General features: G+C 43.4%; 1 protein-coding gene across 2 annotated transcripts in view; it reads left to right on the forward strand.

Moving 5' to 3' along the window:
* The window catches only part of SLC30A9 (solute carrier family 30 member 9), a 108,167-nt gene that overhangs the window by 70,057 nt on the left and 14,769 nt on the right, over positions 1-23,341 (forward strand). For both annotated transcript variants that reach the window (XM_068278512.1, XM_068278513.1), the window contains exons 10-15: positions 3,040-3,095; positions 8,434-8,569; positions 8,655-8,694; positions 13,777-13,848; positions 15,676-15,783; positions 19,301-19,466. In XM_068278512.1, coding sequence (XP_068134613.1) covers positions 3,040-3,095; positions 8,434-8,569; positions 8,655-8,694; positions 13,777-13,848; positions 15,676-15,783; positions 19,301-19,466 — 578 coding nt within the window. The remainder of the gene's footprint in view (positions 1-3,039; positions 3,096-8,433; positions 8,570-8,654; positions 8,695-13,776; positions 13,849-15,675; positions 15,784-19,300; positions 19,467-23,341) is intronic.

A 23,341-nucleotide genomic window follows, 5' to 3' on the forward strand; every position in this document is an offset into this window, starting at 1 on the left:
CTAAAAGGATCATTTCATATTCATACTGGTCAGTCTTTGTTGCGGTAACTGCAACACAACAATCCGAACTGCATGATTTTTCCGGATAGAGGATGTGTTCCCACAGAAGCCTGTGGTGGAAACTCATCTATTCTGGGCAACAACCAGACCACAACATGTAATTGAAGTGGACCCTGCACTGTCCACCTCGATTGGCTATTGGCAATCCAGCTCCATATGAACTAAGCCATATCCTGCTTTAAAAATGCTATTTACCAGGCTGTCGTGCTGATTTTATTCACTTAAAGTGGACCTGAACTCAAAACGTCCTCTTTGCTCTAAAAGATGCACAACAATAACCGTTAAACAAAAAAAAAAATTATTTGCCGATACAAATCCTAATATAAATCTTCACTGTTTCTACTTCCTGATTTAATGAAGCAGACATATTAACCTCCTGTGCTTTCAAATGAGCTTATTTGCCGTGGCAGTCATGTGACACTGGGCAGAGATCAAATTACAACTAGTAATTAGACACAAATGAGGGGAGAATTAGACAGGCTAAACTCTCTAAATATATACAGGGTGCATTTTTTTCATTCTGTCCTGTGCAAGAGTTTGGGTCCACTTTAATGCTTTCTTAAAGAGAATCTGTATTGTTAAAATCGCACAAAAGTAAACATACCAGTGCGTTAGGGGACATCTCCTATTACCCTCTGTCACAATTTCGCCGCTCTTTGCCGCATTAAAAGTGGTTAAAAACAGTTTTAAAAAGTTTGTTTATAAACAAACAAAATGGCCACCAAAACAGGAAGTAGGTTGATGTACAGTATGTCCACACATAGAAAATACATTCATACACAAGCAGGCTGTATACACCCTTCCTTTTGAATCTCAAGAGATCATTTGTGTGTTTCTTTCCCCCTGCAGCTATCTTCCACTGAAGTGTCAGGCTGTTTCTTCCTGCAGAGTGCAGACAGCTCTGCCTGTATGTAATTCCTCAGTATGTGAAAGCCCAGCCAGCTCAGAGGAGGATTTATCCAGCTTGTAAAAGATAAGAGAGCAGAGAGAAGCTGCACTAATCTAAATAACACACAGGCAGTGTGCAGAGAGGGGCCTGGAGGGGGGCGATGCATCACAGAACCACAACACTGAAGAACTTGGCAGCCTTCCAGACACAGGCTGACAAGTCTGACAAGAGAGAGATACGTTGATTTATTACAGAGACAGTGATAGTATAAAGTGCTGCAGTAAGCCAGAACACATTAGAATAGCTTTTGGAATTTGTATGATGATAAAAAACAGGATGCAATTTTTGTTACGGAGTCTCTTTAAACCTTACATCTGTTGCAAGGATGCAGCTAGTTGATACATCGTTTGTGTTTACTGGTTATGGTTTTTCGATTCAGAATGTATTAGGCCAGAGATCAGAACCACAGTTAAACAAGTATCATTGAAAAAAAAATATAACCTTTTACTTGCTCTTTTTATGTTAATCTCAAGTAAATAACTTGACCAAACAAAGGTGTAGTCCTGTCTAGCAATACAACAATCCCAGGTCAGTTGCCATCGCTAAAGCCATTAACTGGGGCAAACCAGCCCATACGACGCACCATATACCACTGGACTTACTGTGTGCTTTATTGAAGTTTTATAAATGCATGAAATCTTATGATGTTTTACCAAATATTTTAAATAAAAGATTCTTAGAGTTGGAAATTGTAAAAGTTGCCATTGTTCGCTTTACTCTGAAAAATGCTTGTTACCTGGCTGTCATAGTGATTCTCTGCGTTCTTATACATTCCAGGACAACTGAAGTGAGAGGGATATGAAGGTGCCATATTTATTTCCTCTTAAGCGTGGCCAGTTGTATGGCTATCTTGCTGATCCTCTGCCTCTTATACTTTTAGCTATAGACAATGAACAAGCAGGCAGCAGATCAGGTGTTTCTGACATTATTGTCCGATCTGACAAGATTAGCCGCATGCTTGTTTCTGGTGTTATTGAGGCAATACTGCAGCCAAATAGATCAGCAGGGCTGCCAGGCAAATGGTATTGTTTAATAGGAAATAAATACAGCATACTTCATTTTTTTTTCTCTTTTCTGTTGTCATTAATGTTGACTCAAACTGAGTTGGTTGCTCTGGTGATCTAACAGCAGGTGTGTATGACTCAGAAACGGTTGAAGCAAGAAGATCAGCATGACAGGCAGTCATTTTTATTAGAATCCGATAAGCAGTATCAGCTTGCATCACTTTAAGTCTGGTTTAACTTAACTACTTCACCCCAAGGAGGTTTTTACCCTAACAGACTAGCGATTTTCTCCTTTCAGTGCTCATCCCTTTCATTTGCCAATAGCTTAATCACTACTAATCACTACTAATCACAATGAAATGATCTATATCTTGTTTTTTTCACCACCAATTGGGCTTTCTGGGGTTGATATTTGTTTTCAGTAATTACTTTTTCTATGCATTTTAAAGGGGAAAAAAAATGAAAAAATACACAATTTCTCCAACTTCATCTCCTATGGTTTTAATATAAACACTGCTACTGTCCATAAAACCCACACATTTTATCTGCCTATTTGTCCTGGTTATAACAAGATTTTAATTATGTCCCTAGTACAAAGTATGGTGACAATATAGTATTTGGAAATAAAGGTGTATTTTTTTTCTTTTTGGTGGGCTTTTTCACTATTTGCACGTGCACGTGCACAGGAATGCACGGGAGCGCGCAAAGCAGCAGCAGCAGCAGTAGTGCATGACGTTTTAAAACGTCCTGCAGCCATTAAGAGGCTCCAGCAGAATGTTTTAATACGTCTGCATGTCACTAAGTGGTTATTGCAGTTAGTCTTTTGTATACTCTGTTCATCTGTTCTGCCTGTGATAACTGCAGGAGATGCCATACATGCCTGTGCAGCTATATGCAGTGCTCAGTATCACTATTGGGCAGTTTTGTTATTCAGGTATTAAGGATTTAGTTTTCATTCATCCTTTTATCTGGGCTCTACCTCTGTACACTTTACAGCTTTCTTTATGAATTTCTTTGCTTCCTTAGGCACTGTTAGCACTCGGTATTGCACAGTCTGCGAGGACACCAGATCCTGGACATCCGTAAGTCATGTTTGAGTATTGCTGTAGATGGTCTTAGCCCATAGGGGCCTACAGAATTCTCTATAGTGCATGCTCCTACTATTGGACCTGCAGAATGCACTATAGTACATGGTCATACTGTTGGACCTGCAGAATGAGTTTTAGATTCAATGTGAATATCTAACCTTACATCTCATATACCGAGACACGTTGTGCCTGAGCTTGGCTCTGCTATAGTACACAAGTAATTCGGGGATTTGGCGATTGGCGGACCCCGAATTACTTCTCCCACCGAGTTGTTGCGACTCTGAGGGGAAAAAGTAATTAACGCCGCCCGGAATTTCATCGGCAGCAAAAGCGCGGGGCAGGGAAAATGAATGTATGCTTTTAGAGTACCATATATTCAGGATAAAAGCTCCCCATTCCTGCCCATACATCTTCTAGATATCTTCCAAAAAGTGCAAATGCTATAAGCAGCTTATTTGTGAAGGCTTTAGAACAGGTGATGTCACACATGGGCATAGCACAAAACAAACTACAATAACTAAACACATCAGAAATTTTTTTATTCAACTTTTTTTTCTTTTTATTAACATAGAAATACTGTGTATACTCGCAAGCAAGCCAACCCGCATATAAGCCGACCCCCCAACTTTTACCTGAAAAACCAGGAAAAAATGATTGACCCTCATATAAGTCAGGGGTAGGAAATGCTGGCCGCGTGATCCCCCAGTGTGTCCCAGTATAGCTAGTATAGTGCCCAGTATGGGTAGGTAGTGCCTCAGTATAGCTAGTATAGTGCCCAGTATAGCTAGTATAGTGCCCAGTATAGCTAGTATAGTGCTCAGTATAGCGCCCCAGTATGGGTAGGTAGTGCACCCCCACCCCCATGGCCACCACTGCTATTAGCTTACCCGGTGGCTTCCTCTATTCCCCTCTTCGTCTCCTGCTCGCCCGTGTAAATAATTCACAGCAGCTCGCCCCACGGCGGCTGCTGTGTGATGTCGGAGGAAGCCGTAGAGAGAGCGGCTTCCTGTAGGGGCGATGTGTATCGCCGTTACTATGGGAACCGCTCTCCCTACAGCTTCCTCCCTCATCACACAGCAGCCGCCGTGGGGCGAGCTGCTGTGAATTATTTACACGGGCGAGCAGGAGACGAAGAGGGGAATATAGCAGGCCGCGGGGGGATCAACATGACTCGCAAGCAAGCCGAACCCCCCACCCCACCCCACCACCTTTTGGCCCACTTTTTGGGGGTCAAAAATTCGGCTTGCTTGCTAGTATATACGGTAGGCAAAAAAATAACTGCCAACTGGCAAAGAGGTTGGTGATATTTGATAAAGTAAAATGATAACATCCACATTCATAACAAAGCATATGAGAATGGAGCAGCAGTGTGAAGCACAAGAAGTGACAAGGTTATAGAACAGATTACAGTTGCAAGGTATAATCCATGGCAAGGAACACATGACTGCAAGCATCGTTTGGCCGCAGGAGGGGGAGGAGATACCTAGGGCAATATTGACCAAGGGAGAGAAAGTGAGAGGTTAGATGCTACGGTGTCCACATAAAGTACATATCCCCAAATTTTTTATTCAAGCTTGAAGCCTTCAAAGCTCTAGCCTCCATATGTTTTCCTTAAAGTAAATTTTAAAAAAACAATTTCCTATTTTCCTTAGGGTAATGTCCCAGATAAAGGTGCTTAATGGCAATCATGGTAATAACTTTCAAGTCCTGTGTCCTTGTGCAAAGGTTAACTAAAGGTGCCTATGAACGGTACAATTTTTCATCAGATGCAATCTTTCGACGTACTTTTTGCAATCGTAAGTAATCAGAAGATAATCATTGATTGATCCCATAAACGGGTCAATTAGGGCATTTTCTCTCTGGAGATACGATTGTAAAATCCAACTTTTGGATCAGTTATATTTTCTGACACAAACGACCAAAGAATCGGTTTACATCGTTTTTCCGTACTGCACAATTTTGTGTACAATTCAATCGTAAAAAGTGCGCCAAAAAATTGTACCGGCATCTCTAACAGTATAAATAAAGGAAGTCAAATTCTCATAGCAATTCTGCTCTCTGCTATGCTGTATATTGAATGTCATTCAGTTGTTGCAATAAAGCGATGTTTGGCTACATGATTTCTTCTTGCTGTATTAGAATGTAACCTATCTTCTAGGTTAGAGCCGTGTGTTAGGTAGGGAGTTCATACTTCTCACTGGTGAGCATAATGCAGGCAACAGTTGTACAAACTCTACTTCCTGTGGAGAAATGAGTGTCTTTCCACCTATATTGTCTACACACAGGCTCACTGGGCAATTTAGTTCAGATCTGATTCTCTGGCTGGCTGTGTTTAATGCCTACATTAAATTACACTTTGGCAGAATAATATAGGAAATTTTAAGATCCGGACCACTAGGAACAAAGACACCTCAAAATTTAGCCAGATTCAAAAAGTTTCATAGATCATGGAAGTTGGATAGATTTTTAATAGATTTCACACTCAAATCTATTAAAAATCTAGTTTTTGGCAAAGATTAGATAGATCCCTGTCAGATTTGATCTAAGAGGGATCTATCTGATGGACATATATAAGTGTACAGCCACCTTTAGGGGAACCAGAAAATGTAAATGCTTACAGGTTTGTAATATGTTGTGTGCCTATTCCATTTAACCCATCAGTAGCATCAATAGAGTTATCTCGTTAGAGATAAGTGCATTGCTGTTGACCTAAACCGGCAGAACTCGTGCTGTAAATTGTTGGAATGCTTTGATGTCTTTCTGCTAGCAGCAAATATAGAAACTAAAAGCAGAAGTCCTCAGTTATTTCACACTGCCCCCTAGTGACAAGTGGTCATTAATGCACATTGCAGCAATACTAGAAGAAAGGAAATGTAACAGATGAGAAATTAAAAAAATAAAAAGTGCTAAAATAGTTCTTGCAAGCCTGCTAAAGGGTTAAAAATAGTTTTCCTGTCATGATTCTTGTTGCTATGTGAGACAGCTGCAAACGCTTTAGTTCCAGTATGTCATACATGAACCGCTGTAGCTGGTAAATGCGCAGATCTTCATCTTTTCCACTGGCCCAGCATCCACTCTTATACAGTACATCTTTTCGTGGAAAACACAATCAGCCGCTTCCCAGCCTGTAATTACTGGCTTTTTTGGACTTATAAAAAAAAATTATAAATATGAAAATGTATTTTCTGTATTAAAACACCTGAAATTACACATAAAGACACGGGGAATTAAATTTGGAATAGTATTCAGCAAATATTTAAATACTACCCTGTTCATTAAATATCTGAATGCATTAAAAAAGGGATTAAATCAATTTCATCAGCAGCTGTGGTGCATAACATTAAAGTAATAAGATTAGATCTAAATAGCCTATGCAGGGAAGGGATTAGAAAAAAAATACAGAATGAAATTACTTTTTTAAGCACTGAAAAGGGCATGGAATCATAATGCTATATTAAATGGGTCGGCCCTGCTCTTAATTTGTGTACTTTTTGCCATATTTTTTATATTTTAATATATGTATAGTTTTTCAAGACACAGATTTAACCAAATTTTAAAGGGAACTACTTATCTTATCCAAAAAGTACATTATGCATACTCCTCACTTATGTGTTAAAGTATGTGTTCTCCATTGTCACCCTGTGTCCTACGTTGATCCGTGTGTGTCCTCCTTCAGGCCCCGTGTGTGTGTCCTCCTTCAGGCCCCGTGTGTGTGTCCTCCTTCAGGCCCCGTGTGTGTGTCCTCCTTCAGGCCCCGTGTGTGTGTCCTCCTTCAGGCCCCGTGTGTGTGTCCTCCTTCAGGCCCCGTGTTTGTGTCCTCCTTCAGGCCCCGTGTTTGTGTCCTCCTTCAGGCCCCGTGTGTGTGTCCTCCTTCAAGCCCCGTGTGTGTGTGTGTCCTCCTTCAGGCCCTGTGTGTGTGTGTGTGTGTGTGTGTGTGTGTGTGTCCTCCTTTAGGCCCCGTGTGTGTGTCCTCCTTTAGGCCCCGTGTGTGTGTCCTCCTTCAGGCCCCGTGTGTGTGTCCTCTTTCAGGCCCCGTGTGTGTGTCCTCTTTCAGGCCCCGTGTGTGTGTCCTCCTTCAGGCCCCGTGTGTGTGTCCTCCTTCAGGCCCCGTGTGTGTGTCCTCCTTCAGGCCCCGTGTGTGTGTCCTCCTTCAGGCCCCGTGTGTGTGTGTCCTCCAGGCCCCGTGTGTGTGTCCTCCTTCAGGCCCCGTGTGTGTCCTCCTTCAGGCCCCGTGTGTGTGTGTGTCCTCCTTCAGGCCCCGTGTGTGTGTCCTCCTTCAGGCCCCGTGTGTGTGTGTGTCCTCCTTCAGGCCCCGTGTGTGTGTGTGTGTCCTCCTTCAGGCCCCGTGTGTGTGTGTGTCCTCCTTCAGGCCCCGTGTGTGTGTGTGTGTGTGTCCTCCTTCAGGCCCCGTGTGTGTGTGTCCTCCTTCAGGCCCTGTGTGTGTGTGTGTGTGTCCTCCTTCAGGCCCCGTGTGTGTGTCCTCCTTCAGGCCCCGTGTGTGTGTCCTCCTTCAGGCCCCGTGTGTGTGTCCTCCTTCAGGCCCCGTGTGTGTGTCCTCCTTCAGGCCCCGTGTGTGTGTCCTCCTTCAGGCCCCGTGTGTGTGTGTCCTCCTTCAGGCCCCGTGTGTGTGTGTCCTCCTTCAGGCCCCGTGTGTGTGTCCTCCTTCAGGCCCCGTGTGTGTGTCCTCCTTCAGGCCCCGTGTGTGTGTCCTCCTTCAGGCCCCGTGTGTGTGTCCTCCTTCAGGCCCCGTGTGTGTGTCCTCCTTCAGGCCCCGTGTGTGTGTGTCCTCCTTCAGGCCCCGTGTGTGTGTGTCCTCCTTCAGGCCCCGTGTGTGTGTGTCCTCCTTCAGGCCCCGTGTGTGTGTGTCCTCCTTCAGGCCCCGTGTGTGTGTCCTCCTTCAGGCCCCGTGTGTGTGTCCTCCTTAATGCTCCTTTGTGTCCCTCGTGTCCTTCATTGTCCCCCATGTGTCCTCTGTGGCCATTTGTTTTTGTGGCAATCAGTGGTTTCTCCTTTCCCTAACTGAGGGATAGCGAGGGAGAGGTGAGGCCGCTCACTGCCGCTGACCACCCCTTGTTCCTCCTCGTACACCTTGTGTCCTCCTCCGTGCCCCTCTGTGTTCTTCTGTGTCCTCCATTGTCCCCCGTGTGTCCTGCATTTGTCTCCCGGGTGTGCGTTGAACCTGGTGTGCTGGCAATACATGGGCTATTTGGAATGATTAGCGAGATGATCATTTGCCATACACCCCAATAAGCCCAGGTGGTGTGCCACCTCACTTCTGGAATTGCTACTTTTCATATTAGTAAATGGCAGTATTCACTTTTTTCCCCCACAGGTATGGCTTTACGAATATGCGATACATTGTTTCATTGATCAGTGGTGTTGGGATATTTATGATGGGTGCCGGATTATCCTGGTACCACGGCATCATGGGTTTACTACATCCACAGCCAATAGAATCACTCCTCTGGGTAGGTGTCGTGTTTTTTCTGTGTTTCACCCAACAGATACTTATGTTTTCTGTGGATGCTAATGTGCTTATCTCTTCTATTCCAGGCATACTGTATACTGGCAGGATCATTAGTTTCTGAAGGAGGTAGGATGCCGTTTTTTAAATAATGGTTCATAAAGTGTAGACCCTCCTAAATAAATCCAGGCCAGCTATATGCGGTATTTTCATCAGATTTTGGCAGACTTGCAAATTCTAACCTGCTTGCCTACTGCAAATACTGAGGCGGTTTGCACATCCCAGTATTGGAGAGGAGGCGGTACACACACGTTTTTGATTACATTATATGTACTTTGTACATGTTTGTTTATCTTTGATAAGAAACATTCTGCATGTTCTATTAATTTGCAGTTGAGTTGTTTTATATGAACAGATTAAAGAGAACCAGAGACGGAACACCCTCATGTATTTTACCATATACATCAGTGGGAACATTAGAGAAAACACCTACCTTGCTCTCTGTTTCATTCTTCACTGTTCAGCTTGCTTGTTATTAGCCCAGATAAAATCCCTGACTGAGCATTCAGTCTGGCTTTGCTCAGGAATCATTATAGCTGAATCATTATAGCAGAGCCACAAGGGGGCAGGCTTGGGCTTGAAAAGAAATCAGAAAAGACACTCCGCTATAATGATTCCTCAGCAAATCCAGACTGAATGCTCAGTCGGGGATTTTATCAGGGCTGATAAGCAGGCTGAACAGTGAAGAATAAAACAGAGAGCAGGGTAGGTATTTTCTCTAAGGCTCCCACTGATGTATATGGTAAAATACATGAGGGTGTACCGTCTCTGGTTCTCTTTAATACAAAGGTCAGTGCAATCCACTTGTATAGGAATGAGCATCACAGATGCAAGCTGATTATATTTTACGTTGGGAAAGTGATACGGTAACAATTTCTGATGGCCCTATGTATTAAAACATGGCAATTGTGATTATGTATTAGTTCAGTTCACACAACTGCATTGCTTTCTGTTCCCGTACTATGGGCCTGATATACTTAAAGGGGTTCTGTGATGCTTTAGGGAAACAAAAAGCCTCACCTACCCGGGGCTAAAAATTACCCCCCCCCCCTGCTCCCCCCCTTCAGATGTTCTGTCCCATGCTGGTCCTCACGGATCCTCCTGTCCCCACTGGGGGTCACCTTCTAATTATTTGTCCTACTAGACGAATGACACTGCGCCCGCCGTGCACGGCCGTGAAGCTCCTGCTCATGTCTGTGGGAGCTTCCTACACAGTATGAGAAAAGTTGCACCTGCGCTGGACGCTCCTGGCGGCATGAGCAGGATTGAGGATTCGCGCGGCCGCGCAGGTGCAGTGACATTTATCTGTTTAGATGAATAATTATAAGGTGACCTGCGGCGGGGGACTGGAGGATCCATGAGGACCAGCGTAGGACAGGACGTATGGGGGGGTAGAAGCCCCTGGTAAGTGAAACTTTTTTTTAAGAAACAAAAGCATCACAGAACCCTTTTAAAGCGCACCTGAACCGAAAGCCTTTTTTATTTCCTGGCAGTTGACCGCTCAAATTGCAGCAGGCCTGAACACATAACTTCCTCTCTGCTCTAAATTATAAGCAAGATCATAATCTTAAAAAAAATGTTCTTCTTTACATCTTATAGAGCTCCTACAGAGATGCTGAAGTGTAGTTAATTCCTTATTTGCTAGGAGCACTACATATTAGCTCACAACATGGCAGCTGACCGCTCAAATTGCGCTGGCTCATTACTTGCTGAAAAGGGAGAATTGGACAGTCTTTTTTCTATAAGCATACTCACGGTGGATTTCTCTGTGTTTTTTCTTCTCTCCTGTGCAAGACTTCAGGTCTGCTTTAAACAATACCAGTTGCCTGGCAGTCCTGCCAGTGTTGCCAACTCATCCCTTTAATTACTGACACATCGAAGTTATACAGGTTCTGGGGCTATTTGCACATAATCTGTGCCTTAACTGCATCTACCTAGCCACCAAACCTGTATAATTCATATGTGTCAGTAATTAAAGGGATGAGTTGGCAACTGCAGTAGTGTCTGGATCGCACACCTGAAACAAGCAGTCCAGTCAAACTTCGGTCAGAAACCCCTCATATGCATGTTTATTCACGGTCTATGGCTAAAAGTATTAAAGCCAGCGGATCGGCAGGACAGCCAGGCAACGCCAGTTGATCCATACAGGGGTGATCCCACTATTGCCGCAATGTGCCCATGGTGGCTTCCAGCCTTTATATATTATCATTTTGTTGTTTATAGGCAATACATTGCCATTTGCAGCACCTCTCTTGCTGTATATTTATCATTATGTAAATGTGTTTGTATGTAAGGAAGAAGTAGGCTCCACACTTCATTTATGAATAAGGTTTGAGCAGCTCAGATGGGCTGACATTGTGTTAGATTTCCTGTCTATTGTCAAGAGAGCCAGAGGGTGGTAGCATCATGTGGATGTCTGCATTATGGGACTGGAAATATAAGGAAAATTGATGGTGTAATACAGTCATTGTAACTTGCCACATGTTTCCATAAAGTTGTCATTTTCTTAGCTGTTGCTATTATATATTTATATCTATTATATATTTCACAGCGTTGTTATAAGTTGCTTTAAGTCAATACAGCTGGAATTGTTTTTGTGCGTCTTCATTTCGGGCTGCCTCCCATTCTCCTTACTTATTGTTTACCATACTACAGTACCTAGATAGTGACACCTTGTTTTATCATACACTTTATGAATATGTCTACTTGCATCATTGTATCCTCTGAATAGGTTAGGATGCTCTATTTTTGTTGCTGATGCTGGGTCTATATTGGTTGTGCTAGTAAATCATGCTATAATTTGCAACCTTAGACTTGTTATATAGTGCTTTTATTTTAATTAGCAAGCTCACTGCCAGGATCCAACCCCATACCCCAAACATAATTTGCTTGCTAAAGCAGGTCTTGGTGCTGAATTGATGCTTCTATATGGTTACTTCTTCTATTCACATCTGTCAGAATGTGTGCATTCTTCTACATATAAACAGAAGCTGAACCACAGAAGTGCTGCTGACTGCTGTGTTTGAAGCATTTGTCTACCCAGCAAGATTGTGGTGCATCTCTGATTCATTTATATTAGGATGTATGCACAGTGAGTAGGGGACCTAGTAGGTCAGGCTGACCTCTTTGCTTAGAAGACTTACGAGGCCAAATGCTAAAAAAAAAGTTAAATGCCTGCATCCTATTTTAAGGCACGGAGGACGCCGTCGGCGCCCTCCGTGCCGTTCCACCGGGTCCCCGCCTCTCAATAGCCCCCCGGGCTGGCTCACGACCTCACGGCCTGGGTCGGACTCTCCTGCCTGCAGTAAGATGGCCGCATGAGCTTGCCGCGGCTGCGCAGTCCGCATAGCAGCGAGTCACACACAACAGGCTGTTTCCTGTAGCGTGGATCGGGGGTTGGCCCTAGAGCTGCGCAGCCGCACTTGCGGCTATGCGGACTGCGCAGCCGCGGCCAGCTCATGCGGCCATCTTACTGCAGACAGGAGAGCCCGACCCGGGCCGTGAGGTCGTGAACCAGCCCGGGGGCTATTGAGAGGCGGGGACCCGGCGGAACAGCACGGAGGGCGCCGACAGCGTCCTCCGTGCCTTAAAATAGGATACAGGTATTTAACTTCTTTTACCAATTGGCCTCGTAAGTCCTTTAAACTCTATAAACCTTTTATGCATAAAAATACTATTTAACAGAGAAAGCCTACTTAAAGTGAACCTCCGGACTAAAAATCTACTCAGCAGAACTGAAAAGGCTTGGTGTTTAACAGTTTCACAGCATCAGAACTTTGTTTTTCTTACCAAAGCATCATTTTTAGCTGCATTTTTATCTAAGCTCCACCCATCAAAGAGAGAAAGCCCAGGCTTTTTTCCCCTGATGCTGTGCAGAGCATGATGGGATTGCCTATGTTGTTCACGTTGCCTAGCAACTGGGAGAGGTGCTCAGGACACAGGACAGTTGGAACTGTGTCTTATGCTCCCTGTCACCTCCTTTCAACCAAAAAGATGGCTGCCATCATGAAATCAAACATTTGCCTGTTGTTTTAAAACAGTGTGGATAAGAGATTATATTGCCTATCTATTTTAATTAACATAACTAATGTAACTTAATGACAGTATGTTTGTTTAGGCTGGAGTTCCTCTTTAAGTGAGCATACTATGTGAAGAGTAAGCCTGAATAATAGTCTTAATTTCAGGGTTAAAGAGAAACTGTAACAAAGAATTGAACTTCATCCCAATCAGTAGCGGATACCCCTTTCCCATGAGAAATCCATTCCTTTTCTCAACCAGATCATCAGATGGCTCTATATGGCTGATATTGTGGTGAAACCCCTCCCACAGTGTGATGTCAGCGCCTCACAGCTCTGAGGTCCTGACATCAAACTGTGGTAGCTTTGTTGCATTGTGGGAAATAACAGCTGTTTCCAACTGCCAAAAAAAGCAAGCAGCACCTCCTTCTACTGACATCACCTGCCAGCTGTAAAAATGCCACCATGTAATAAATGTAATGTAATGTAATGTAATGTGAATCAGGGAGACAAAAGATTTTACAATGAGCAAACACTGACTTAATCATTTATACATAATTATTGTAAAAATTAGCACTTTTTTATTACATTATTTTCACTGGAGTTCCTCTTTACGTTGGGCTTTAAATTTTCTCTCCTGTATGGTGTGGTATTCTCTTTACACTAAGTTACATAGACCATTGCACCACTTCTTTTTCTTCTATTTCCATTTAGCAAGTTTGCTAGAGTGTCTGCCCAGTGGCGGTGCACATAAGATCCTTTATTTTATTTGGTTAGAATTTTTGAGAATAGTCAATGCAGCTCGGTAACGCTATCTTGGAGGCTTAATCACCGGATCCGTGATATCGTAAATATAAAGGGGATAACATGTCTGGCATCTCACATATAAAGGCAGAAACAGAACAGATTATCAGGAAAGAGGAAAACACACTGGAATAGTACCAAACAGCTTGTGGCCATTTCGGTGCATTACACTTTATCTAGTTTAAGCATGAATGCTGTTGCCCATATTCCAGCAAAAGCTATGACTCCTGTTTCATCTCACTAAAGAAAATGCTGATAATTGCATCTATATACATTATGTTCTAGTGTATTTCTGCTTCTCACAATGTGCATTTTTCTTTATTTGCATTAGCTACACTTCTTGTTGCCATTAATGAAATTAGGAAAAGTTCCCGGGCGAAGGGAGTGTCCTTTTACCAATATGGTATGTCCTTCATCTTCTATACTGCAGTATTTTATTATTTTATTTCAGATGTCATATTTGTTTATCTCTGCAGTCCTGGGTATCCCTACCCAGAAGACTCTTTATTAATATGAAATTTTATGAAGTGGAAGTTGGTGTACTTGAGATGGGATAAAAAAAAAATTATACATACCTGGGACTTCCTCCTGCCCCCTTCAGGCTGATCGATCCCTTGCCGTCTTCCCAGGCCTCCTTGATACTCTGTTAGCCGGCCCGGTGAATCCGACAGTTGGCATAGTCCAGCCACGTGCGCTCCCTCATTGCACTCCCGTACATGGAAGCGTTCTGCACCTGCACCAGGGCCGGATTTACCATAAGGCACTGTAGGAACGAGCCTACAGGCGCCTGATGATGGAAAGGTGGCGCACTCACACACAGGGTAGTGACAGCTGGGCCAGCCAGCACACTTGTGGTGCGGTTCGGCGGGGGTTTGTAGGTCCATGTAGGGCGAAGTCTAGGGTGCCAGGACCTCTGTGCCTATAGGCTCCTGAGATGTAAATCCACGCCTGACCTGGTGCAGAACTCTCCTGGGGATGGGAGCGTGATGGGGCGCACGCGGCAGGGCCGTGCATGCGCAGTACGCCCCGACTGGAAGAATTACCGGGGCAGCTAGCTGAGGATCCTGGAGAATGGGGAGGTAGCGATCAGCCTGAAGGGGGCTGGTGGAAGCCCCAGGTATGTATACATTTTTGTATTACCCTGTCTTAGATTTCCTTTAAATGCATCATCATAGTTGCTTCTCAAGTTTCACCTTCTTGGACTAGGTTCAGACTGTTCAGATTGCACATGAAAACAGAGAAATGCAACATGTTTTCTTGTGTGTTTTCAGGGATTTTTTTTCAGTGTCCCATGATTTGGTTTGCTGGGTTAGATCAGTGTAACTATGAAAGCCTTGACATACTGAAAGGATGCACACAGTGTGGTGGGGTATTGACTCATTGAGGAAGGCATGGCAAAAGTACTTGGGAGTGGCATCAATCTTACTCGGAAAATAATTAAAAAGGGGAAAAAAGCCAGCCTTCACATCCCTCTCCCTACAGTGCACCTTTATAGCCCAAATCCAGTGGGAAAAAGTTAACATTTTTGAAGCGTAAGGGTAAAGGTGGGCTCACACATAAAAGATGTACAGCTCCGTTCTAACCCGGTCTTGTCAGTTTTGTATCTGTTTAAAACTGGGTTCACACATAAATCTGTATTCGTTCCAGTGCTGTCATGTCAGTTTTGCATCAGTTGTCTATCAGTTTTACCTCACGGGAATACAACTGTACACAGTGCATGATACAAAACTGACTGGAATGGAATGTACAGATTTATGTGTGAACCCAGTGTTTAAACCCTTCGGAGTGACAGCGACAGCCACTGATAAAACATATTTGTAGAGTGGGGAACTTTTAGAATCCCTGACTGTATATTTTATGGCTGTCCCTTATTTCCTGTCCCTGAGAGCACCAGTTTTCATCTGGAGCCACAAAGCAGCATGGCGGTTTCATGGACAGGAAGTGAGAGATTAATTTATTTGAATAAAAATTCTTCCAGATAAAATAGACAAAATAAAACTCACATACAGAGGGTCCTACTCCAGTAGGGACCCTCTTGGCAATATTCGCTTCCCACTCAATGTGGTCCTAAAGTACAATAACAGCGATCAATGGTGTATCATTGCCCACTCTCGTCCCGAGTAGTTTCGGCCTTCCGCCTTCATCAGGAGACACAAAATGCTGAACTCTGGCTGTGAACTGAACTCTTCATATTGCACTGTATGATAATGTTGCTGCTTTTCTGTTCCAGTGATGCAGTCTCGTGACCCAAGTACTAATGTGGTGTTAATGGAGGATGCTGCTGCAGTTCTGGGAGTTATTATGGCTTCCTCCTGTATGGGACTGACCTCACTGACTGGTAAGAAACAGTCAGTTACTTCCACTTTACTTGAAGGAGTTCTACTTTGTACGCAGGAATATGGCAGGAGTATTACTTCTGCAGAACTTGTTTCCTGTGGGTGTAGTAAAGCTGGGTGACGCTGAATTTAGAAAGCTACGTTTAAAGAGATAGCGTATATGTTATATGCTATAGCAGCATAGAGGGTGATATAGCGGCTGGGAACGCAGGGAATCGCTCGCGTTCCCAGCCTGTCAGCGGCTGTCGCCGAACCCGGAAGTAGCCGCCAGCGGGGACAGGAGGATCGGAGCCAGGCTGCGAGGACACCATACAGCTTCAGGGGGCTGAGGGATGCCCCAGGTGAGTAAAAATCATTTTTTAGTTTTGACTTAAGTATCCCTTTAAGGTTAATGGCATGTGTGATTAAAGGTAACCCTATGTCATCTAAAGTACCAATGAAAATAAAATCTCCCATTACCCTATTGCTGTTTTTAGATTAGCTGTAAGATACAAGCAACAGCCACAAATAACCCAAATGTAGTTTAAAGCTGTTAAACGCCAGTAGTTAACCTCTTGCAAGTTATCCCACCCTTAAAATCCATTGCCGAGTCACATAATACAATACAATAACACTTTTAAAGTGCTTTTCTCTCACAGGACTCAAATTGAATAGATATGTCACAGAGCAATACAGGGAGTCAGGCTGGACTGTGTTACAGAGGAAATAGTCAGGGGTTCATAAATGCCAGACTAAACAGGTGGCTTTTCAGTTCGAAGCCAATTTAAATACTTGTTCTTACCTGTTATTTATGTTAAGGAATATGAGCAGTGCTAAAACGCCGCATTCCCATGGCAGAACGAAGGCGTTATACCCCCCAAATCCCGGGACAAAATTCCACGACTTTCCAGGTATTTTTAAATTGGCTTCTGACTCTCTTTAAAGTAGATTAAAGATGAAAAACTCACTATAAAAAGTAACTTGTCTATATATCTTATCTAAAGCTGAAATGGTTTACACAGTAAATCTAGCTGCAAACAGCTTCAACAGTATATGATTATTTCTTCCTGTGATCAAATGAGAGCAACCATGTTCTTCTTGTCTTCATTACACACAGGCAAGCTGCTCTGCATCTCCACCCCTCAGCCTGTGAAAACTCCACTCCTCTCTCTCCTCCCCTCTCCGCCCATTTGCCTCTGAAATCTCAGCAGCTCCCGGCTAGTAATGCCTCCTCCTTCTGCAAAAGCCTTCTCCCCAGACTGAGCTCCCATGAGCTGTTGGAGGAGTTGTGGGCACAGATTGCTTAGTTTATAGGAAATTATGGCATTAAAACAAAAAAAATTATTTGGCTTGAGGAATGCCCTATAAAATATATGTAAGGGGCACAATTATGAAATGCGTAAAAGTTTTTACCTCAGATCCACTTTAAATGCTTCCAGGGATGGAGATGTCCTGATTGGGTGTGGCAGGGAGTTCTAAAGTGTAGGGGCAGCATGACAGAAGGCTCTGTCTCCAAAGGTTTTGAGGTGGACTCTGGGGGTAACCAAGTTAATAGATCCTTTTGATCTAAGATTGTGGGGGTGTGATGCATTTGCAACAAGTCCTTCAGATATCCAGGGCCCAGATTGTGCAAGGATTTGAATGTCTGTAATAATGGTTACCATGTCACTTGCTCACCGCATCAAAAACGTGTGTTCTGATCATGAGGAAATCCTTGATTGCACCTTCCCTAGCCCAGTGGTGACTGCATGATGTACTCAGCTCATCTCACTACTTCCTGGTCTAAGCACCAACCTCTATTTATTATTACTGCTCCTTTTATCTCCTCCTAACTTTTCCCAGTTCTGTACCCCCCACCCCTTCTCTTTTCTCATTGCTCCTGCTTTCCCTCCTTACCTTCTTCTCTTCAGCCCTTCTGCCCTTCCTCCTTTCCTCCTATTTGTCCAGTCTGTCTCACCACGGTTTGGAATGCCTGCAGGCTAGATTTTAATTCATTACTATATTGTAGTTTCTGCTTGAATCACACTGTATTTTTAGTTATACAATACGCTCTGGACTATAAGACGCACCTAGTGTTAGAGAGGAAAAAAATATACTAAACCTGGTCCCAGAGTGTCTTGTAGATGTTCTCCCCCAATTATTGTGCCCCCTTTGTCCTCCATGTGTCCCCTTCTGTCCCCCATGTATCCTCTGCTCTCCCTGTGTCCTCCTCCGCACTCCTTGAATAAATGAAAACAGCAGTAGCGTGGCTCACCTAAACCAGCCTGCGGTGAGCAGAGACCTCGTCTCTCCCTCACTGTTCCCCTAGCGCTGGCTTCTGATGATGTGATCAGCAGTGACCAGCACTAGGAGAACAGTGAGTGAGGGAAAGAGGTCTCTGATTGCCGCAGGCTCCGGTGAATTAGGTGAGCCACGCTGCTGCTATTTTCATGTATTAAGTGGGAGTGGAGGACACAGGGGGACAATACAGGGAATCCCTGACATTGTGTTGGAGGTACGTATCAGCAGGGGTTCGTAAGTCGGGAGCTCCCTGTATTTGGAATATGACGCATTAACTTTCTCCCCATTTTTGGAGGAGAAAAAGTGTCTTATATGCTGAAAATTTTTATTTACCTTGTTTTAGTTTAAATAAACTGGATTTTCAGTCTCAAATGTTCATTGCACCAGAATCCCAAATCCAGCATATGTTTTATCTGTACGGTTTTGCTTGTCCTCTATTGTTAGAGTAAGATGCCATTCACTGCAGCAGTGCCAGTGTCAGAGTTGCCCACATACCATAGCTTATAGCAAAGAAAAATAGCAAGTCACCGCAGCATATAACTAGAAGGAAACATAATCTCTTGATATACACACTGTGTGTGTGTGTGTGTGTATATATATATATATATATATATATATATATATATATATATATATATATATATATATATATATATATATATATATATATATATATATATATAATCTACCTACCTACCTACCTACCTACCTACATTACATACATACATTTATACATGCTTTATATAGTGTTTTCTCGTTCATGCTTTGTGTGGTTAGAGTATGTGTTGCATGCTAGCACAGCAATGACGGAGTTAATCCAGAGGATGGCAGCTTTTTACATAGCTTTTTCCTATCATTGGATACAGGCACCCAAGGCAACTCCCCATGAATTATGAGTGTGTACTGCTGTTTTCTGATCTTTTAATGCTATCTTTCACCTCATAAATCTCAACAGCCACATCTGTTAATTCTGCAAACGGCGGGCACACATCTCTTTGTTTTATTGTGCGTCACCTGTTACAAAGACACTTTCAATTTTAAGGTTTCAAATACTTTTATCCGCTCGGCTGATCTCTAGTGCTGTTTGCAGTGACTTTCCACTGACCTTCTTGTCGCGAAATAAAAACTTCTGAACAACTTGTTACACTCGCCTGCGTTGTCTCTATGCTGCTTAGGGAAATAGGAAGAAGCTGTTTACAAAGAATCTGCACGGTTTCAGTTTAATGGTTGTGTGTGACTTTAGTGACTGTCCTTTTTCAGGAAACCCACTTTATGACAGTTTGGGTTCCTTGGGAGTCGGCACTCTGTTAGGAGCGGTGTCTGCCTTCCTCATCTACACCAACACAGAGGCTCTGATAGGTCGATCAATACAGCCAGAGCAAGTACAGCGTCTCACTGAAGTCCTAGAGAGCGACCCTGCCGTGAGGTAAGACGAAACAAAGCGCTAAACGAAGTACTCATTAATTGTTAAAAGGCTCAGAGAAACAGTTACTACTACATATGTACAGGCTCTGGAAGTATCCATTGACTGTGTTAAAGCCCAATCTACACGATACGATTCTTTGTGCGATTCGATTACGATTCTATTTACGATTCGATTAAATCCGACATGTCCGATCGGGATTCGATTCGATCCAATTCGATTTGCCATTGTTTTGCAATGGCAAATCGAATTGAATCAGGATCGGACATGATGGATTTAATCGAATCGTAAATAGAATTGTAATCGAATCGCACAAAGAATCGTATCGTGTACAGTGAGCTTAACAGGTGTAATTTTTTGATGCCTGTTGTCAAAGGACCCATTTCCACTTTTGACCGGCATGCGGAGCGTTAAACGGACAGCACCATATTGATTTCAGTAGGTTACATTTTCTTTCTCTAAATACGCATGCGGGAAACGCAGTGAATCGCCGATAGTGGAAATTAGACTTTATGGGATGTGTTTATTGTCGTGTATCATTTCAGAAAATTGTATGCTGCAATAGACAGTTCAGAGCATGTAGAAGTGTGATAAAAGCTCCTTTTTTCTTTTTTTTTTTTTTGCACTCACCTAGTTTACACTTAAATGTTTCAGAACAGTAATCACATTTAAATATTAGAAAAACATGATGATTTGCAATCCAGACCTACATGGTCCTATGTGAAAAAGAAATTGCTCCTGCAACCTAATAAATGGTGGTACCATTAGCAGCAACAACTGCAGTGAAGTGTTTTGCAATAACTGGCAATGAGTCTTTCACATTGCTGGGGAAGAATTTTGTCCCACGGTTCTTCGCAGAATTGTATTTTGTTTATTGCTACTTATTACTTTATTATTACGGTTCATCACGAAATACAATGCTCAACACACAGCTATAAAAGATATCCTCACCCAGAGATGGGAAATCTTGCAACAAGATCCCTATCTACGTGAACACATCCCCAAGAAACCAATCATGACGTACCGGAGAGCGCCCAATCTCCGAAATCTACTGGCTCCCAGCAAGCTCAAATCTGATAACAAGATAAATACACTACCGGCGGGATCTTTTACCTGCCTTAAAAAACGATGCCTTGCTTGTAGCTTCATTACCAGTACTGATCATATTATATCCCACCATGACAATATAGTATACCCAATACTTAAAGGATACCACAGCCCACAGGCTGTGGTAAAATAAATGCAGCATGTGTAGGGGAAAAAAAAGGACATACTCACCGCTCCCCTCGCTCCCAGCCGCCGGGTCCCGCTCGTCTGCTACAGCTCCCGGTACCGGCCGACTCATCTGACCCCTGACCCGGACATACTGCACTGCGCATGCGCAGTATGTCCAATCATCTTCCCTTCTGCCGTCGCATCATGACGGCAGAAGATCGGACACTCCCCCGCCTCCTTCCTGCCCAGCGTGTGCGCTCCACTAATAAAGCTAGCGTGACATGCTAGCTGGAGTCACGCTGGGAGCGGCGATTTGGAGAGAGAGTGGAGGGGGAGTGAGTTGGGATGGACGGGAAGCGGGCACTTTCATAATAAGTGCCCGCTTCCCGTCCATCCCAACTCACTCCCCCTCCACTCTCTCTCCAAATCGCCGCTCCCAGCGTGACTCCAGCTAGCATGTCACGCTAGCTTTATTAGTGGAGCGCACACGCTGGGCAGGAAGGAGGCGGGGGAGTGTCCGATCTTCTGCCGTCATGATGCGACGGCAGAAGGGAAGATGATTGGACATACTGCGCATGCGCAGTGCAGTATGTCCGGGTCAGGGGTCAGATGAGTCGGCCGGTACCGGGAGCTGTAGCAGACGAGCGGGACCCGGCGGCTGGGAGCGAGGGGAGCGGTGAGTATGTCCTTTTTTTTCCCCTACACATGCTGCATTTATTTTACCACAGCCTGTGGGCTGTGGTATCCTTTAAGCACATAGATTGTGACACCAGGTTTGTCATCTATGTGGCTACCTGCCCATGCAAAGTACAATATGTTGGACGCACCAGCCAACTACTTAGAGAAAGAATAGGCCAACACAAACGGAATATCTGGAGAGGGCTTGCTACCCACAGCCTGTCAAGACACTTTGACCAGGCCCATAACAGAAACACGACAGAAGTTTCTTTCATAGCATTAGAGGCTATAAACCCTATGAAACCAAATGCAATTCAAATACTCAAAAACAGAGAGATATACTGGATCCAAACACTAAAGACACTCACACCCCTAGGACTGAACGAACAACTAGAGAAAACTTTTTGAATATATTTATCCCACACTTACATTCCGCCCCTTACCCTACAGTGTTGGGTATGGAGGAGATCTGGCCACAACTACAGTACTTACCTTTCTCCCCGTCCCTGCATAATATACCAGTAATTTGGCAATATTTTGACCTATTTAGGCAGATATTTATGACCATGACCCATGTTCACAATTGTCGCTCTCTTTTAATCGATTTTTATGGTTTTAATAATTTTTATATTACATTTTACCACTGTTTTTTGACACCCCCCCCCCCTCTCCCTTTTGTGTGTATGTATGTGTGTGTATGCACATTTACACATATATATATACATATATATTTTATTTTATTTCATTTTTATTGTCTATCAATAATTATCCTCTATCCTTAATCTACATAGGCCACCACGGATGGTTACTAGATTGGTCTGACAATCCAATCCATTTAAGCATTATGAATTTTCCATTATTTATATCTGACTAGTATTTTTTTGTATTTTTTGTATTTTTTTTTTTTGTATATTTTTTTGTTTTGTTTTGTTTTGTTTGAACATGAATCCTTATGTGTGTATATATATTTTCCATTATTATATTATACCATATGTTTTTATAAGGAATATTGTTTAGACCTACATTATACACATTACGTATCTCCGTATGAGATGTCACACGAGAGTAGTATGCCCACTAGTTTGATGGCAGCCCAGCCATCATGCCCCTAACCTACGCACTTCCGCTCCGTACTGCTCTTATGTGGATATCACATAAGTATACCATGCCCACTAGTAAGATGGCGGTTCAGCCATCATACCCTTAGCTGACGCATTTCCGCCCTGTACAGGTCTCCATAGGCGGATTACGCGTTCCCTCATTAGAGATCCATTAGTCACGCCCTTCCATACACGCGACACACCACGCCCCCCACCACCCGGACGTCACGATGCGGAAGGCTTTTTAGATACGAGTGTGGCGCCAACCTGCAGCAAAGGCGCCACACTCGTCTGCACAAGGACACTGGTAAGTGATGTTTTTCCTCCCAAATCCAGTGTTTATTTCGCTCCCCTCACTTTCTTTCTCCTTTGTCCCTCGTTAGTATGCGATAGTCTGGCCACCCCCCACCTCTCTATCCGCATGGTTCTACAAAATTTTCCATGTTCAAGTTTAGACATATCCATTGAAAAGCTCTTTTGGTAGTGTATATTATACTTATTGTGTGTTTTCATATATATGTATATAGGATAGGAGAAGGTGCTCTTTTTGCATGTATGAGGATATGGACTGTAGATGGCCAAACTTTGGCAAATATATACAATGCGTTTGTGGACCAAGCAAGTGCGAGATTACATGGCACTAAATGGCTGACAAGAGTATATGTCTGTGTTTTTCATGGATGCAATGTCTCTTGTCTTTTATATATGTTATGTTATTATTTGCTGACGTAATCAGAGATTGTGTTATGGTAGGTTATATTATGTTCAGCTTAAATACTGACTGATGTTCATCTTTGATTTTTGATTTCTGATTGTTGTTTACATTTGGGTCTTTTGTTATGTTTTTTGTATTTTTCAGTTGCTCCTGCTTGTAAAAGTTTTTTT

This window comes from Hyperolius riggenbachi, chromosome 1 (assembly GCF_040937935.1).
Source record: "Hyperolius riggenbachi isolate aHypRig1 chromosome 1, aHypRig1.pri, whole genome shotgun sequence".
In the NCBI taxonomy this organism is placed as follows: Eukaryota; Metazoa; Chordata; class Amphibia; order Anura; family Hyperoliidae; genus Hyperolius; species Hyperolius riggenbachi.